Source organism: Haliotis asinina, chromosome 15 (genome assembly GCF_037392515.1).
Source record: "Haliotis asinina isolate JCU_RB_2024 chromosome 15, JCU_Hal_asi_v2, whole genome shotgun sequence".
In the NCBI taxonomy this organism is placed as follows: domain Eukaryota; kingdom Metazoa; phylum Mollusca; class Gastropoda; order Lepetellida; family Haliotidae; genus Haliotis; species Haliotis asinina.
Genome location: NC_090294.1, coordinates 48,225,579 through 48,245,214, shown reverse-complemented (window position 1 = coordinate 48,245,214; position 19,636 = coordinate 48,225,579). Strand labels below are relative to the sequence as shown.

The window sequence follows — 19,636 nt, the reverse complement described above, 5'->3', positions numbered from 1 at the left end:
CCTAAGGAAACAAGCGGACACCCTGGATTCGATTCCCCACATCGGTGCAATGTGTGAAGCCATTCAGTGGTTTCCCATCAGGGGTGATAATGTTGAAATACTGCTAAGGCGCGACGTAAAACTATATGCATTCACTCACTTTTCTCTTTGTCTCATTCATATCTGGGCAAGTCAAAACTAACTCCTCCATATGTTTCCGTGGTTCTTGTTCGTCCGACGGATGAGATGCCCCTAACCGTCATCTGTATCCAATGTAGGGTGAGTGAGTGAGTGAGAAAGACAACGATTCCACATAAACACGTGCAGATGTTTATTAATTCAGGTTTGAAGTATGTCTACAGTGATCAGTAACATGAAGAACGATAACACAGCTGTGTAACACGATTGCCTGAAGATACATTAGCGACTGTTACCCAGTAAAAACAGATTGCTGTCTGACAACAATGAATCGCCATTTTCTGCCGTGTGTCGACGGATCAGCTGGTTGCATCAGGCGATGATAGTTGTACACTGATTACACTTTTACAAGAAAGGGCTACAGAGTTTAATCAGGTACATCTGGAAGAGAGAAAATATATAATATATAATCTGCAAAATAGAGGTCGGAGTACTTTGTTAACAGATTTTTCTATCCATAAACGGTCGACCAAGTTAAACGTAATGGCCAACGTGACATCTGGTCATCGCGCCCTGTTTATCGGCCCGTCATACCGTACGGTCCTAGTGCGACATTGCAAACGTTTTTAATCTCTAACTTTAGGGGGAAAAAAACTGGAGACTTTCTGGCTTTCCTTGAATGATATTGTATTTTAATTCCCAAATAGTATATTTGTATACATTCTTTTGGTCATCATACTTCAAGATTTTGACGACACGTGAATATGCTGCCGCCGGCATTTTACTCACATCATCAATGTAGCCGGAGAAGTAATTCTTATTTGTGCCAGCAGCGATGCTCAAAGGACACGAATTCCCAGAAGCCCGCACACCTGGAACAGAAAGCCAGCGTTGCAATTATTCAGATGTGTCATCCCAGCGTTCCCAGTAATATAAAAAATCAGCGTCTCGCAATAGGTTTGTCTCTTTTTAATATAATACCATTTAAGGCATGTCTCTAAATGTGCCAATACCAATGCATGTTTGAAGTGTCACATTTTCCCTTAATTTCTCTTCATCATCTGGTTCCTGATCGGCTTCATCTTTTGCATTTTATCAACCTGGTACGTCCAATATCCCCTACTTTTTTGAGTGGTACATTTCTCAACAACGTATCGTAATACATAGTCGACATCGCCTTGTATAACCCTTCATTGTGAGTGTCTGTATTTTACGTAGAGTACAAGTCCTGATAATTACCGTGAATCTTACTGTAACGATTTCCAATAATGTTTGTACCATTTAATGCCGGGCCTGAACCGAAGTTTCTAACGTCTCATTTACAGTAAAAAGAAACCTCCAACGGAATTTTAGGAACCACGTGTGATTGCAATGCTTTCGAAGTTCAAGGCCTGAATAGGCGTCGTGAATGATATTGTTAATATTTTGTGACTTATATGTAGGGCAAAAGTTTAGCATTGGTGGAGCGTATGACAATAAGATTGTGCTTGACGATCATGCCAAGAAAACTGAGTTGGATTTGTCGATAACTCAAAACAGCCTGCCTATAGAGCAAACCCAAGGGCTCATTTATGCACACAAGATCTTTCTCCGCCCATAGCTTACCTGCGGGGAAATCAAAGGCCACAACCTGCTCAGGTCTTGTATTGTCGTTTACAATCAGAAGACCCTTGTCATCGTCTTTGGCGAAGTATACGCTGACCCTTCCGCTCAGATCCTGTTGACAGAAGATAAAGCTTCTATAATAAAACACGTTTAAGGCAAGGCGTCGACATTGATTGTATAAAGTCATGACAAATTGGCATATTGGCATAGTACGGTTAAATTGACATGTTCTCTATTTGTATGGTCTTGTAGATAGAGAAATCAGCTGATCAGAGTTAGAATATTCTTTTAGAATTTTGCTCAAGAACCGGTGCATCAAATATACCGTTGACATATGTTGAAAAGTGGACATGATAACCATACGTTGGCAGTAAATACATGAGTAAATGAACAAGGAATTGTCACAAGCGTTAAGACGTATCAGTCAGTTTCTCAATGACTCATATCTTACGTATTTAACATATCATTTCCAACTTACGCACATGCAAAATGAGCTGTAATTTAGAGTATCATTCTGTCAAATATCCAAAAATGAAATGAACGTTCTTTTTCCTTTTCTTGCTCTAAATGGAGGAATTAGTTAAAATGGATTCAATCATCCATAACCTTCTGCCGGTGGAGTGTTAACGCGCAGAATGCGCCTCAGTTTTCCTGAGCCTCCTTTCACAAAGCACTATGGTGATCGTAAGTCACTAAAGTAACCTCAGTGCAATGTTAAAGAATGGCAGTTAAGGTTAACCTTAGTAAAATGTGCTTCATGAAAGGAGCTTAGGGGAGTTATCGTTACTTACCACGTCATCTACGTATTCCTCGACGTGGAGTTCGGTCTCGTTCTTCGGTTTGACGTAGCAGACGACGCTACCTCTGACCGGAGAGGTCAGGTTCAGCTTACACCCGTAGGTTGGATCGATGTCACAAATGCTGTTATCGGCCAGGGCGTAAGACTGGGAGCTGATTTGGTCGTTGTTTGGATCCGGGATATACAGGAAGTTAAAACTGAAGGTGAATCTGAGACCAAGGTCATTTCCGATGATACCAGGGGCAGCAAAGGTACGACGACCCATAAAGTAGGCTGACGCGGGAAATTCGCTGCTGCTGCTGTTGGTGATAGTGCCATTTCCATTGATGGAACTGGAGCCGTCGATGGGGGCGTTGCTGAAAGCAAGGTTCCAGGAGTTGTCCGATGAAGACAAGTGCACTGATGTTATGTTTTGACATCCTGAAACAGCATCATCACATGCAGAGGTCGTTGGCAACGTGGTACATTCACATCTACTTGCAATTTTCCAACAATGCCAGACACAATGACATACTGCTAAAACAAGTGGCTCCGACGTGAAGTTCAATCATATTTCAGTGTAATGGGTTGGATAGGTCTCGTAAGACGTATGATGATGTATACAACGAAACAGGCAGGCAGAGTTCAATGACACCCGAATCAGAAGTTGTGACGACTCAGTGCAATTTGGTCGGATCAGGTGAAAAGCGTTGGATAATGTACACGTTGTTCCCTTGTTCGATTTCCAACTTTGTTGAGAAGAATGAAACCTTAACCGTTCGCCCAAACTACCACCCCAGTGAAAAAAACATGTGAAGAAAGCTGTTCTTTTGGATTCTGAACTGTGTTAAAGCATTTGGTATAAATGTAACTATATGTGCTAACTTTGCCCTGTTTTGCTACTGTCCAGTGAAAGCTACTTACCATTGGTTACATTGTAGAAATCACAGCCACACTTTGTAGGGTCCAGATGACGCAGAGAAGCGGCGCAGGGGATGGTTGTGTTCTGGGGTTGGATGACATCAACTCCATTTGTCGTTATTCTCACCCACTTAAAAGACTGATAGTACCTGTTATCTGCCACAGCAGAGCATGTCTCGTTCACTGTGGAAATTAAATTCGTGAAATGGAGTTAGATGGTTAGTGAAGCAGTTGGTACTTATCAGACGTTAGGGTTGTGTTTTTATAGGCTTCAGAAAAGATATTTTTGGTCCACATGTGGAGAACATTTCCACAGGAGAACCATCAAAGACAAACACTATGTCCGATGTTATTTTGTATTCTGTCTATATTATTGCATTTGTTTAAGACGGGTTCCGCCATCGGGGCAGGATTCGCTCTCCTTTTGGCGGAAATATAATACAGTCACAATTTGATAGTGATTCGCGAATAGATGTTTATGATAGTCGAAATTCGTACATTCAAGATTTCCTGCGAAACTGGTTTGGCTCTTTTAGTTTTAAGGATTTGTCATTGCATTAATCTATCAATGTTCATTTCATCTGAGCGACTCTGCTTTTATGAGAAATTTCATACCAAACTGGAACGGGTTTCTTTTCGTAATCATTGAAATAACGCGTTTCTTGCACAACCACAATAATGTCCAGTGATGTGATATCTAACAACACATATAGCACCATATACTGTACAACCGACTGCTATTTCTTGTGGAAACGTAAGGTTGTTATCTCGTGGCAGTGGTGTGGACGTCTGGTGATAACATAGAATGGACTAGTAATGGTGACTTTTAACCTCAGATGGAAGTCATATTTGGTTTAGTGAATGAACGAAATTGCATTTTAATTCCAGATATTTCTGACCTTTCAAAGAAACCTGGTTTTAGGAATGGTAATAGCCCACTTATATGGGGCTCATGTCCGGACACATTGTCTGCTTACGGTGCCTGCTTCGTTACTATCCTAAAGCATAAGGCACTTTCGTACATTTTCGATACGTTTTCAACTCCCTGGGGAGCATACAGCCGTGGTACCTGTTAGGCGCAGTGAACTAAACACTCACATTACCAGCACACCTTCACTGGTAAACATTGTGCAGCTGGGTGAGATGAAACAATGTGGATCTAAGTATTCTGCACTAGGATACAACGCGAATGTGCCCACCTCATGGCCCGAATCTAGGTCCCTCCACCGAGGATCGAATCCGGGCCTTCCGCTTGATAAGCAGACGTCTTACCACTGCACTAACGCTCTCCAATACAAGTAATAAACATTGATTTATGAATACGTAGTGTCACGCCTTTTCAAAGTAAAATGGAACTCGGTCTTACACACTTCTTGGTTTTGTACAGGAGGGCACTGGATGTCGCACTGTCCAGTCAGGACGTTGAATCCGAAGCCCGAGGTACAGTACCTCGTATCGTACACATCGTTCTCACAGACCTGGAAAGGGCCGCAACTCGTGGTATCAGTTGGTATCATCTGTTCAAGGTCACATGGATCTAGAATTGGCACAAAACATACACATTAATGCTATCTAAATAGACCGATACTCATTTTGTCAGTCAGTAATTCAGACTACAATATCTAAAAAGCTTGGCATTTGCTTTGTTTGGCGACAAACAACACCCCCAACCTGAAACAATACCTCGTACCCCCCTTCCCCAAAGAAAAACAAACCACAAAAACCCACAATATGGTCCCGAAGCAAACCCAAAAATGTTTACTTCAGACAAAGTTCAGCCACATTTCTGTAAGCATTCGGAGGAGACAAACCAGTGATTGATATTATGAACGCCGTCTGGACTGGATTACACCAAATGAACCAAGACTTCGAGTCCGACCATTAGGCCTAAGCTAGTTTCCTCTAATTGGAATAGGTGACCGGGTCAACTTACAGTCTGGAATACAAAGGGCTGACTTGACTGGCATTGTCAACAGATCGGAGAAATGCTAAAACGTCGTAAAAAGGAAACGATTTGTCACTTTCTGGAGAAACAGCAACACTGCCCCGTGTAAACACTTATTGTTGACGGAACCATATTCATTTTTCACTTTTATGCAACATGTGTTGTGTTCGGTTCAAAAGACACAACATGCACCGATGAAACGAAGATCGTGATACGTGATATCTTGGCCAGTTCTTTGACAAGGATATCTACGTCATTAATGTGCTGTTCCATAAAATTGAGTGAGTTTTGTTTTACACCGCTTTAAGCAATATTCCAGCAATACCACGGTAGCGGAAATGCGGATATTTTTTAAACTGACAAATCACGTTTTCATCACGCACCAAGTCTCGCACAGAATATCTGTATTTCCGTGTTGTTCGAGTATCTCTACATCGAAGATGAAGTCCACATACTATTTTCCTGTCCAAAATATTCTACTTTCCGAACAAAAGCATGGTTAGCCTCTTTTGTGCCAAACAAATGTAACTTAATCAAACTTATCTGTTCACAAAATCCACAAACAATCAAATTGCTATCATTATTTTTAAAGCATGTATTTGGAGCACGCCGTTCTTAATTATTAGTTTTCTTTCTTCATATCAAATCCACGTGGCAAAATAATATGTTGTGGTGTAACTGTACCCTAGGTCACATGGCCTGATTAGGCTCAGACATACGTACGTCCCACTCTGCTGCATACGTCCGAGTACTGATCCACACAGATGCCCAGTGACTCGTCATAAATCCGGCCAAGTCCACATGTTTTGCCGTAGATGAAGACCTGGGAGCCAAAGCGGACACATTCCATGTACATGTTGCAGGCGTTGGGGTGGGCGTATGTCGAGGAGTGGCGGCCGACACATTCCACGCAGCCAGCTGAAATTAACGTCAGTGAGTGAGTGAGTGGCAACGTAGTTTCGTGAGTGCGTGTGTTACGGCTGAATGAATGAGTTGGTGTGTTTTGCAAGTGAATGGGTGTCTGCGTAAACAAAAGTTTAGTTAAGCACATGCAGGTACATTGTGGAAACAAATCTGAAGCGACATATGCTTACCATGACTATCATTTTGAGACTCAAACCTGCGTTCAACTAAAACTACTCCTTACAGCAAACTAAAGTTTCTCTGTTTACTTCGATCAGCTAGAAGAGTATCAGATAGACGAACTCGAAATAGATTTCAAACGTATAATATTCTGGGGATCGAACCTGAGGTGCCGTCTCGACGAGTCAACGGTTCGTTTGTCATTAGTAAACGATTTGCATACAGAATACTTAGACTTTAGTAAAAGGTTGACATGTAGCATTGTGTTATATTAGACTTTAGTAAAAGGTTGACATGTAGCATTGTGTTATATTAGACTTTAGTAAAAGGTTGACATGTAGCATTGTGTTATATTAGACTTTAGTAAAAGGTTGACATGTAGCATTGTGTTATATTAGACTTTAGTAAAAGGTTGACATGTAGCATTGTGTTATATTAGACTTTAGTAAAAGGTTGACATGTAGCATTGTGTTATATTAGACTTTAGTAAAAGGTTGACATGTAGCATTGTGCTATATTAGACTTTAGCAAAAGGTTGACATGTAGCATTGTGTTATATTAGACTTTAGTAAAAGGTTGACATGTAGCATTGTGTTATATTAGACTTTAGTAAAAGGTTGACATGTAGCATTGTGTTATATTAGACATTAATAAAAGGTTGACATGTAGCATTGTGTTATATTAGACATTAATAAAAGGTTGACATGTAGCATTGTGTTATATTAGACTTTAATAAAAGGTTGACATGTAGCATTGTGTTATATTAGACATTAATAAAAGTTTGGCATGTAGCATTGTGTTATATTAGACTTTAATAAAAGGTTGACGTATTGTACCCAGTTGTATTAATCATTAATGAGAGGTTGTTATGTAGTACTGTGTGGTATTAATCATTAATGAAAGGTTGACATGTAGTACTGTTATGTATTAGTCATCAGTGAAAGGTTAACATATAGTAGTGTGTTGTATTGGTCATTAATGGAAGGTTGAAATATAGTTCTGTGTTGTATTTGTCATTAATGAAAGGTTGACAAATAACATACTCTGGTGCATAGTTGTAAAGAAGGATTGCCTTTATCACACAGCATGACATCATATTAGTTCAGCTTTCTTGAAGATATGTTTTCAGTGTCAAACTGATTTCTTCTGACTAAGGCAAGTTTAATAATACAGAATTTTATTTGACATTTTAATTTCGTTCTTTGTCATTAGTATAAATACAAAGTCGCTTATCGGTTTAATAATCTTCTGGCTGAAGTAAAGTCATTGCTATTTTTGGAAGAACTTGTTTATTTTTTGAGAAATCGGATTTACAAATCCAACTAACTGACACAGCCATATAATCAGTAGTGAAAATACTAACACGGTAGAGATTTTTATGAGCAATGTCCATTTGTTCTTCCCATGTTTACTGAATGTAAACATATGTTAACAGCAAATTTAGGGTGACGTTGTTCGTGCATATAAAGTATACATGTTTAAACGTCCAAAGAGAAATGTGTTTCATGCTTACATTTACTGACGTGCTTATGGAAAAGAATTGTTTCACTTACCTGCTTTGTTATCAGTAGCTTATTAAATGCACCGTTATCTTTCAGTATCTGATGTCCACAACAATCATATAGCCTACACAGATTTAGACTAGGTGAAATGTTACACCAATTTGGATATATCCCAGCAACATCACCAGGACACAACAAAAACTTCCACATTTTGACCTCGATCAGAATTTCAATCACGGTCTTCGGTTCAAAGAGCGAACACGTTTACCACGCGACGCGAAAGAAGCGAACACTTTAACAATGAGACCAGAGAGATGCAAACACTTTAACCAGGAGACTACAAAGAAGCGAACTCTTAACCATGAGATTAGAAAGAAGTGAACACTTTAACCACGAGACTAGGAAACATTGAACAATTTAACCACGAAAGAAGAAAGAAGCACACATTTTAGCCATAAGACTAGACAGAAGCGAACACGTTAACCAAACTAACCATAAGACTAGTAAGAGTTGTTATAGCCTAACGAAACGTTCGACGATTGATGTTACTTTGATGTTATCCGACGTTATTCTGACGGTATGCGACGTTATTATGACGTTAACCGACGTTATTATGACGTTAACCGACAGAGAGATCTCCGCATTGCGAAGCGTCAATTTAACAACTTAAATTATTTTATCTCACCTTTGTAGAACTCAAGCGTTGCATTATATGCTGCCTCAGTTGAAATATCCCCAAACACCTTTGGCAGAGCCATTAAGCGAAAGGTGCTTTCTTTGTATGCCGTTATATTCACATCTTGACCATTGACACAGCTCAGGGCCCCTAAAAGGGCAAGCAATACCGTGACCATCATCCTGTCCTGAACGTAGTGTGTTGTGACTTAATGAAAGAGGTAACCCTGTTTCTCACTATATATAGACAGTGTGACCGATGATAATGAGATGCGTATTGGAGTGGCTTCCGGTGGTTTAAACATTCCTATGCTAGATGAGTTTACGCAATATGTCATTTACACTACCCAGTAGCAGGATAGCCTGATGTCAGAGGTCATATTACACGTGCTTGCGTGATTAAGTCTCGGAGTCCCAAACAATAGCTTCATCATTGGACAGTGTCATAGGATGCTGGCGACCAGCAGTAAACGTGGGCTTGGAGACAGGGAATGTTTTGTAGGTCATCTCAGAAGGTTGAACAATCTTATGCTTGCAATACCTGTGAACTTGTCGTAGGCGGTCTTCATACGAACTAGAAGCGGCAAAAACCCTTCTGAAATCATAAGAAATGACGTTCAAAAGTAGCCGATAGTACGAATCTAACTATCTCCCGAACATGTGTCTATGACTCACTGAGGTGTTAGCGAAAAGGTGTTTCACAAATGTGTTACGTTTACATTAACCTGAATTAGAAACCATGAGGGAAAGTATCATGCCCGAAACTAAAAATCGCTGGATGGCTCTTAGCACTAAGGAACGTCACCCTGTCATGTGACAAACAATATGTGTAAACTACGGGAACTTGCTTGTGTTGTGGTAGTGCAACAGCCGAAAATAGTCTTTTACAAGGAAGCAATTTCATGTCAGCTGATCAATACACGTTGATGTAGTTTCATATCATGTTATTGGAGTAAAATAGTTGAGGACTCCGTGTAGTATGAGAGAGAGAGAGAGAGAGAGAGAGAGAGAGAGAGAGAGAGTACATTAAACAACTACATGACACAAGAACACTGAAGCTGATTAACAGTTAGTCATTAACGATAGCAAATATAACGAGAAAATGAACTAAACGTGACACCTTCAAAACAAATTTCAAACATCCTTGATTTATGTAACATGAAAAACAGCCAAAAGGGTATTTGACAGTTAAAGGACTGGACATTTTGATAAATTCAATTCTGTTTAACTTCCAGTTATTAGTTTGGATTGAAAGCAGTCTGTCCAGCATGTCCACTGCTTGTTATTGGGCAGCAGGCGTCACAGATAGTATCGAAACGTGATGCCTTTGTATGAGAACACGAATATGTGTTCACAATGAAACACTTACAGTATTTCATGACTAAAGCATGCTATTCAACATGTTTGTAACAAGAAACACCATGTAAACAGGATACATGCGTTTGTTCTGCGCGGCAAATGACGTTAAAGTAACAAGACCTTCACATACAAACAAGTGCCTGTTTCAAACACATTTAGACACTACACGTAATTTCCATATACGTACATGTTATTTCAGTGTAGCATAAGTAATTTTCGAAAACTGCTTTCAGGATGGATATTTATAAAATCTGACAACCAATTGTGAAATTATCTCTGCTCTGCGCACATAACTTCAGTTCTATTTTCAGACCACTATTTATTAATAATTCAGTCGCATGTATCAACTTGCGTATGGTTCCACAATGCACAATCCCATAGGCCGCCACGGTAAAGGACTTCACGGCAAAATACATATAGTGATTAAATGGTTGCCATTCAATAAATATGCAAATGAAACTTAAACAGGAATTATTAGATTGTTGGTAAAATGATTCATCACAAATGTACAAATTTTACTTGAATTTTCGGACAGTAAATTCAAATATCCGAATATAACTGGCACGGGTCTGCATTTCAACACCGATATGCAAAACGGATACTAATACTATTCAAATGAGCCTACACGTCAGCAAAGTGTCATATGGATGTACATTAACAAGATGACATCTGACATGTGTCGCCATTGATTTTGGAGACGTCAGTTACCTTGGCGTCTCAAGCTACCTGGATTGTTCGTGCACTGCCATGCATGGGAACGAAGTCCTACTAGTGGTACTATGTACATTTGACAAAGGTGCGCTATGGGTCACTCGAGTCCATGGGGGTCAGGGTAAATATCACCTTTGATCTGCTTAATGTCAACTCAACAACTGCTACCGAACGCTTTGACACCTTACTGAAACGTAATTGCAATCAATTTGGAAGCGAGCGATATCGTTGTCATAGTCCATACGTTAGCATTTTCTATTCAAAGTCCAATTCCTTTCAACGTGAACAATACCCTCCAGAGGAATAGATTCGGAGAAATAGGAAAGGTGACGTGACACTGCAAGGCTGTGACACAAAGAAAGACAGAGAGAGAGAAAGACAATTTGAGAGAGGGGGGAGAGAGGGGGAGAGAGGGGAGAGGAAGGGAGTTAGGATAAATCAGAAACGAGAAGAATTATTTTCTTGTGACCTTATTATGTGACAAGATATTCTGATACAGAGGCTAGTCCCGTGATTGGGACGGATTGCAATCCTTCAAATACCATCACAGTGGCACTTCAGTAACCATACAGTAGTCACGTCCGTCCGTGTCAAATTTGATACACCTTTCGACAGTGAAGCTGCACTCTTCTCAAACACAATTCTCGCATGTATTGTTTTCGTATTATAGGCGTGACTAGTTTGTGTGCACGTATGATGTTTGTGCAACTTCAGGACTGCTGTGGAGGCCCGTAAAGACAGGTTCACTGATAATATTAAAAACGCTAAACAATTTGTGTTGGTTTGAGAAACTGACATTATGAGATGTGATAAACCATCCTATGCTCAACTGAACCCATTCTAGACTTGTGGCGATTTGCGACACCTGTATTTTTTCCTTTATACAAAAACAAACGATTTTAATGTGTCTGGTGACTCTTGGGTACGAAAGATTTGAGTATCATTATCAAACTTTAAATGGTATATGCTGCGAAAGGACACGATGAACTGATGTTCTTTCTGTATGTGCTTAAGGGCAAATGATGACCGATATAAAAGACACAATGCTATTTAGAAAGTGGTCAAATGTAACATATGCTGTGTTTGGGATTACACTTTGTTAGTCAAATACAGATTCTCGTACTTTTGTTAGGTTGAGTCTTATCTGGGATTTGAACCCACACCCTTTCACCATTAAATAAAAAGCCCCTATCTAAACCCTTTAGATCATATCTGGGACATGTTATTTTGTCTTCCTGTACAGAAGCCGACTCAGTTGGAAGCTGAATTATGCGAAGAATGGCGTGGACTGTCAGAGGATCAGGAGGCTGACAGGGGTATGAGGAGGAGGGTGCTGGCTGTCACACAGTCACATGGAGGTTACACTCGGTATTCACGTTGAATCGTGTAAGAAACGCAAAATAACATTTTGAATGTTCCTATTCACCCATACATTCAACATTAAACATTCCACTTGGTTTGTTAGATTTTTCTAAATGAGCATTTATGATAATAAGATCAACATGGATTCTTATCAGTTTGTCGTATTTTGTGAGTCAAACCATCATACGGGTCAGGAAAACCATGTGTATCCATCATGGTCACCATGAGATGTGCTATGTTCGTGTTGAAGACCAATCATCGCAAATATATGTGTACATTATGATTTAGAGTAGACTGCCCTTGCCATGGGAACCTCTAATGCCACCTCCGTTGATATTTACTCTTCATTTTTTTCACCTCGAGCCTGCGCTACACAAAGAGGAATTTAAGCCTTAAATTCAAACTTTCTCGTGTGTTAGAGAAGGAGTGCGTGTCCTTTATCCCGCGTCAAAGACGCCTACTCTGTTTGTCTAGAAAATTATCACTTACCAGCAACATGCAACGGGAAACATTCTGACACTGGTATAGCTGGATTAAATCCCTTCGAATCATTCCAGAATAACCTGATCCAAAAACTGCCTCCTGTAGGTGGAATTACCCCAGTATTCTGAGATTAAACCGTTCCCCTCCTCAGGATAAAATCGGAATGAAGAAGAGTTTCTTTTATTGTAGTGAGTGTAAACATGGTGTGGGCGAAAATTGGACGAATCGTGTTTTCATTCATATTCGTTTAATGTTCAAACTGCACTTAAACTAGTTACCTAGCCATGAGGTAATATCCAGGTGAATTTAATGATATAGATCTAACCGAATCGAAAAGGTATCAGACGTTTCGTACTCCATGCACATGAAAGGTTTTTTGCTAAGTGTACCATCAGATTAACGACTCACTGCTTATTTATCGTGGACTTATGTGTTTACATACATTTTTCAAGCAAAGACACTTTGCTCAGTTTGACTTTGACATATAAGTTAAGATATTAAAAGAGTGTATAGTTTTAAGGTTTGGACTAGTACTTATATTAAGGAAGGGCTATACAGTATGCGAACGCTATATGAGGAGTGTTTTCATCCTTGGGAGTGTTTTCACTCTTCAAGTAGGAGAGTGCCGATAGTGATTGCTTTGACTCAAGGATATAACCACTTCGGAGTGGTTTCATTGAGGAGATGATCCACCCGCATCTACATGGTCCCTCATACCTTTAGGATTGCTGGATCTATCGCTTTAGTGCATGTTTTCAGAGGGCGTTTTTGTTTCATTGAACCGAACTCACGCCTCCGTGCCTGACATCCACATTGTAACGTATGTGTAACGTATGTGTAACACAAGATAATGGCGTGTATGTACACATCTCTTCTTGTCCAGAGCGTACATTTTTGTTTTTGAGGAGCTTAAGGAGGTCGGTTCCCTTTAAGCGAAACTACATCCTAACCCAGTAGACACAGAATGTCATGTTTGTTTTGTTTGCGTCGCATTCATCTATATGACGACTGTCTGTACATAATCGATTCTGGATCAGAATGTCACGTGATCAACAGCATGAACATCGATGCACGCAGTTGTGTCAACCAACCCAGCAAGCATGACAACCAGATCCCTTAGTGGCCCCATATTACAAGCATTGAATCGACAGTTCTAATCCAGGATCCCTCTTCACAAAGCTCTCGTAAACCTAAGATCTCAAAGAAGGTTCGAAAGGTACGAAAGTTACGAGCAAAGATACGAGATCCTAGGCTTACGGGAGCTTTGTGAAACGGATCTTCACTGGTACACAACGCCATGTACATGCAACGGAAGGTACCACTGCATCGAAACAAGTCACCCGTTGATGTATGCATGCATCGTTAATATACAACCCTAGGGTCATTCTAATGGCTCATGTAATTATCTACATAGAATGGGATGTGTGATCATCTCCCCGAATAGTATGAGGTATCACAGATACTACACTGTTGTCGTGTATGGCTAACTGTAAAATGAGACTGTCACTGCATCGATATCAATCTAACAGTGCAGGAGAATGTTACTATCGAAGGGACAAACAGCGTATGGAGTCAGATTAATTCTTTGTTCCCAATGTTCGAGAAAACTCACAAATGGTTGGTAGAAAACATTTTGGAGACATTTCAATGGGTAATTTAAGTATGTTTCGATGCATTTTGTAACATATATAATTCTTGTGGTAATATTTTCAACTTTATAGATTCATTTTAAGGTCACGTCTGAAAGGTAATGGCGAATTGTGTTAACAGCACAGAGTTGAGAAAAAATCCTTCGAAAACGACATGAAATACACGCTCCGCGTACGGGCTGTCTCGACGTCGAGTAACGAGTAATAGCTACAAACAGACTGGGGACTTCACGAAATGAATGCAATTGTTTCCATACGCGTTTTGTGGATATTGCCAACATTGGTGTAAACAACAGCGCAATGTAAACATGGCAATTTGTTTGACGGTAACGTCAGTGCAGAATATGGGTGATTCCCAAATGTTATTTCAAAGAATTTTAATTCACTGCAAGTATGTCACTTGCAAAAAACATCATGTTGGTGCGGTACGTCTTGCTGTGGAAACTGTCAACTATGAAATCCGCACGACTGCATTAAACGTGTTGTATGTCACGTTGGTAAATGCCGTGTTTATTTGGCGACCTATACAATAAGTGGGTAAAGAAACAAATGTACAGGAAAATAGTTTCAACTTGAATTTTAAACATGGAAGTAAGTATTCCTAAAAGACGTGACGCCTTGTCACTCGATAAACCGTGCACATGACCGTCATAATCAATTATTTTCAAAGAATCATAATCACGTAACATAACCATTAGACATCGATGCATGGATTGTGTGATAAACACGTGGTAAAAATAATTGTATGAACTTGGAATAGAAATGGTATAGACGTGGTATAAATAATGTTACAAACAAAGTCTATGGGTCTGCTTTAGACCTGATTCAGAAACCGCCGTATAGGTATAGGGTTTCCAAGCGCCACAAATTCTGTACAAAGAAAAGATAAACATAGCTGAGTATGACTTTGCCACCAAATTTCTGATTATCCATAACTGTTATACTTCCATTGGCATTCACAGGAACAATTTCAGACAAGTGAAATGAGTACCATGTAGACTTTTCAGGACAATAAAAAGTACAATAATCTACAAAACCAAACTCAGAAACAAATATAAGGCAACATACTACGTGTGGGTAAAGATTTGAACCCAATTTGTCTAGCGACACAGCTCTTTTCAGTGGACAAATGAGTTGCCTTGAAAAAGTTTGTAACCCATGCTTGCCCTAAAAGGCGACTGTGCTTGTCGTAAGAGGCGGCTAACGGGATAGGGTGGTCAGGCTCGCTGACTTAGTTGACACATGTCCTCGGTTCCAAATTGCGCAGATCGATGCTCATGTTGTTGATCACTGTCTTGTCTGGTCCAGGCTCGCTTATTTACAGACTGCCGCCATATTGCTGGAATATTGCTGAGTGCAGCGTAAAACTCACTCACTCACTATAACGCTTGGTATTCTTTTCCAAGAATATATACTCTGTCGCAAGTAATTCTGATGTTCACAATGTTTACATATTGTTGGTCTTACTATTTTATAATATACAATATCAATGAAAAAACGATCAGTTGATTATCGCCAAAACAGACACCACCGGATGTAATACGAAAATTAGTGTAGAATGTTATACGACTGGATCACTAAAACGAGAAACTAAGAAACAGATACCACTGGATGTAACACAAAGATTAGTGTAGAATGTTATATGACTGGATTATGTATACGAGAAACTAAGAAACAGACACCACCGGATGTAATACGAAGATTAGAGTAGAATGTTATACGACTGGATCACTAAAAACAAGAAACTAGGAAACAGATACCACTGGATGTAATACGAAAATTAGTGTAGAATGTTATACGACTAAATCACTAATAAGAAGAAACTAAGAAACAGACACCACTGGATGTGATAAGAAAATTAGTGTGGAATGTTATACGACTGGATCACTAAAAAGTAGAAACTACGAAACAGTGTAAGTGTTGATTCTCCCGAAAGGACCTCTGGGACTGATGGCAACGTACAGTGAAAACTACCCACACCTTCCTTCTTGTGTTCCATTTATGAATGAAGAGAGCAAATATTCGGAATGACTCGACTGTGCCTGTAGTCCTTCCTATGCATCTTATGATCAGACTGCACGGATGTGTTGGTCATTTCAACAGAAACGAGGGATAATTGGTTTGCACAGCTCTAAGGGAAAACTTTACGACGATCCCAGGTTATTTGTCTCATCATCCTAGGTATTTCGCTGAGGGTTTGTAGCAAGAAAAACATAGCCCTTGTAGGCTTTAGGATGACTTACGCCCCGTGAACTTAAAGCTTAGTCAAACAGGTTGTGCTCATGGCATTTCGCGGATGCAACCTATTTTGTGCCTTTAACCAACGTTTTGACTTCGTATGACAAAGAGGACGTTAAAGTTGTCGTTTTTTGTCAAACGTTTTTTCTCCATACTGTCATTGTTGGTATTTTGGCAGAAGAGACAGACATACCTGTTGGCAATTTTTGCAGCTGCTGTTCAGTTTATTTTTACTCACTTGAAAACGAGGTCATCGTATTCATAACACAACTCCAGATTCATTGTAAACTGAATGATGTTTTAAGGCGACCTTCATATGATACTTATTACAACTATTTCTTTTGTGATAAAGAAACCTTTGTATTCGGATCAGAGTATCATAACGATAGCCTCATGGACATTGTTTCGTTTATTATCATGCTCAGTATATCTCAATATATAAGTTACGAAGGATTGTTGAATGACGAGTTAGCAAATGAAGGCCACATGAAAATATAAAAGACAAAACCATTTTAAAATTCATACTTGCAGATGCCCGATTCCGACTATAAATCACTGGCATATGTTTATGATCACTGTCAAATAGCGATCATACCAAGGGCAAAATTCGTGTAATTCATAGACATGGCGTAAGGGATCTTTTAAATGTCACCTATCATTTAATTATTGATTTTTTAAAAGAAACATAATTATTGCATACATTCTGTTTGGTATGTTTTGTATATAGATACATATTTTATAACAGGTAGTTCAAATTAATAACTAAGATTGTTAGTGGCTGAATTCTCACCAGGGGTTGAAATATTGTAAAATTATTGTCCTCCTCTGGGAATACAAAAGTGCCAACACTTTCACAGCTAAGTTTAAACTTACCAGATTTTTAAAACGCAGTATTGTTGTTTTTTCATCGTGTGGCTAAATAGTTCATACAATCGACATTGGCTGAAGAGATGATGTAGCTCCAACTAGGATTCATGCAGGTGGCAAAGGTACAGTAAATGCCAATGGTTCCTAGTATGTTGATCTACCATCTGTTGAAGGCGATCCGTAGCCCGTATTTTATACTTGACTGCTTTTGTTGAAATGTTTTAGTTTTCCATGCTAGTTGTATTTACGTAGCCTGTGATACCCTAGTATTTCCACAGTCCGTCGTCGACAGGTTTTACTGTTCATAATGTTTTCAGTTTTTATTGTATCAATAGTTTTCGTCACGAAATGGCTGAAATATCGTCACGACACATGGCTGATATGAGATATAGCCGAATATTAACTTACTCACTCATGAGCATGGCAAACTAGAGACCGAAAGCATGATCAACAACACATTTTCAAAGCCAACGTTTTGACTGCTAGATAGTTGCTAGGTATTTAGTTAGATATTCAACCGGGTAGTGAATTTGAAGTCATTTTTCGCAAAACGTTCGCTGAAACAGAAACCTGTAGTCAGCAAATGTTCACAATCCACAAAACTAAACCATGTTGTGCATGCAGAGTTCGTGATCTCTGCTCTTCTTTGATGTACATAAGAAGGACAGTTTTCCGCATTGTGTGCGAGCATAACCTATGAGAAGACATTAGGTAAAGGTAAAAGTAGCTCTCACCTTTTCGTAGCCTTCACTGCTCGCACTTTGTAGGTCGACCTACGACATATGTAACAACGTTTTCCTAATGAATTATACCAAATGTCAAACCTTTTGTTATGTTCCTTCGGAAAGCTTATTCAGGATATACAATGCATGTTTTATATTGCCTTTCATTCGGAACCCTATTGGTATTTTCAACTCATCTTGTTTGAATATTTTTTTATTCAAACACCCCTTACTGTATTCTTTAAAAAATGAAAATTGGCATGATTCGCTTGTTACTAAAAGCGTTTATTTGAACAGTTGTGAATTGTTTTATACAGATGTCATCCATTAACACAGATCATGTATAGGATTATCCCAGACGCTGATGTTTCGTATTTACTATTGTTTACTAATACGCCTTGACTGACGGGCGTTACAATAGAGTCCAGTTTGCTGATTAGTGTAAGCATAGTGAAAGATGCCTAATAGAAAGAAGAGAGGAAAGGAAGAAAAAGGCGAGACAACAAAACTCCTCGCAGAGCAAATACAGACACTACTTGGCCTCACGATACGCAAACAGCAAGGCATGTCAGCTGGGGAGTAACTTGACATCAATCTTGTTACCAGTTTCAGGAGGATGTCACATGTCTGTGTGGTCGGATGATCATGGCCGTCCCCGGAAACTATCTTTCTTTAGCATTAGCTGTAAGATATAAGGGTATTTATACTAGTGTCTAAAGTGGGTGTATTTTTGTCTATCGAGTTTAGATAATGTTTAGTGTTCTTTAAAATAATTGAAACTACAGTCTGATGTATTTTTTGTAGAAAAAATGGCATGTTGAAAAACCATGATGTGAATCACTGTGCGAACAGGGATGGTTTTTTGGTGACGACAGCACCGGATGCTCATCTAAAATGGCATGGTGTATCATATTGTCATGCTCTCTCCTCTTTGCCTTAACCACACACAAGCACTACACATTAAATTAGCATACTGAATTAGAAGAACCTGTATGCGAAAAAACTTCTTGTTAATTGCCCAGAGGAACGTTTCGGTATGGATTCTTTCACCATTATCAAGCTATAGGTCATCAAGAATTTACATGCAGTAAACCAAAAGTTGTTATCCATAAAGCTATATGCTTCATTTTTGAAAATGGGACATTTCCTGCTCTTAACAAAACAAATCACCTAGCCTGAACTTACAAAATTAGACATGTATAATCTTTCTGCATCATATGAAGTGATTGAAGACGCATGGTTTTGGTTGTAGAAACTGCAAGCCATTAGGTTGTAGAAGCAGTTGTATAAGTGAAACGTTTAACTGTTCAGCATCTTTATTTCAAAGAGAACATGTTTATTATTTGCAGGTAGTCAATAAATTATTGTCATTGTAAAGTAGAGATAGTAAACATGAAAATAGCTTACCATGGTATCGTGTTCCTGTGTAAAAACTAAATATTACGATTATGGTTATTGAAATAATGACTTTGTCAACATGAAACTAACAAAAAAGGTGCAAAGTTTGTTCACGTATCTCTCGCACATGCGCAAAGCTCGTGGATCCCGCGAGCGACGAGATATGGCCTTGCCCTTGCACTCCTATTCAGCCGTTAATACCTAGTTCCTTTGTTTTAATC

General features: G+C 39.3%; 1 protein-coding gene across 1 annotated transcript; it reads right to left on the bottom strand.

Moving 5' to 3' along the window:
* Positions 1 to 522: 522 nt before the first annotated feature.
* LOC137265238 (uncharacterized) lies at positions 523 to 8,808 on the bottom strand. Its single transcript, XM_067800592.1, has 8 exons — positions 8,637 to 8,808; positions 6,090 to 6,284; positions 4,788 to 4,958; positions 3,425 to 3,604; positions 2,514 to 2,941; positions 1,723 to 1,834; positions 907 to 989; positions 523 to 558 (listed from the first exon to the last, which is right to left on the bottom strand). The coding sequence occupies exons 1-8, from the start codon at positions 8,806 to 8,808 to the stop codon at positions 523 to 525; spliced, it is 1,377 nt and encodes a 458-aa protein (XP_067656693.1).
* Between the last annotated feature and the right edge of the window lie 10,828 nt (positions 8,809 to 19,636).

Excerpts from the sequence above, each read along its gene's own strand:
- LOC137265238 (XM_067800592.1), bottom strand. The coding sequence starts at position 8,808 with ATGATGGTCACGGTATTGCTTGCCCTTTTAGGGGCCCTGAGCTGTGTC. Across the intron at positions 4,959-6,089 it reads CGTATGCAGCAGAGTGGGAC|ATCCATGTGACCTTGAACAG; the intron begins GTACGTATGTCT and ends TGCCAATTCTAG. Across the intron at positions 1,835-2,513 it reads AGGAATACGTAGATGACGTG|GATCTGAGCGGAAGGGTCAG; the intron begins GTAAGTAACGAT and ends TTCTGTCAACAG.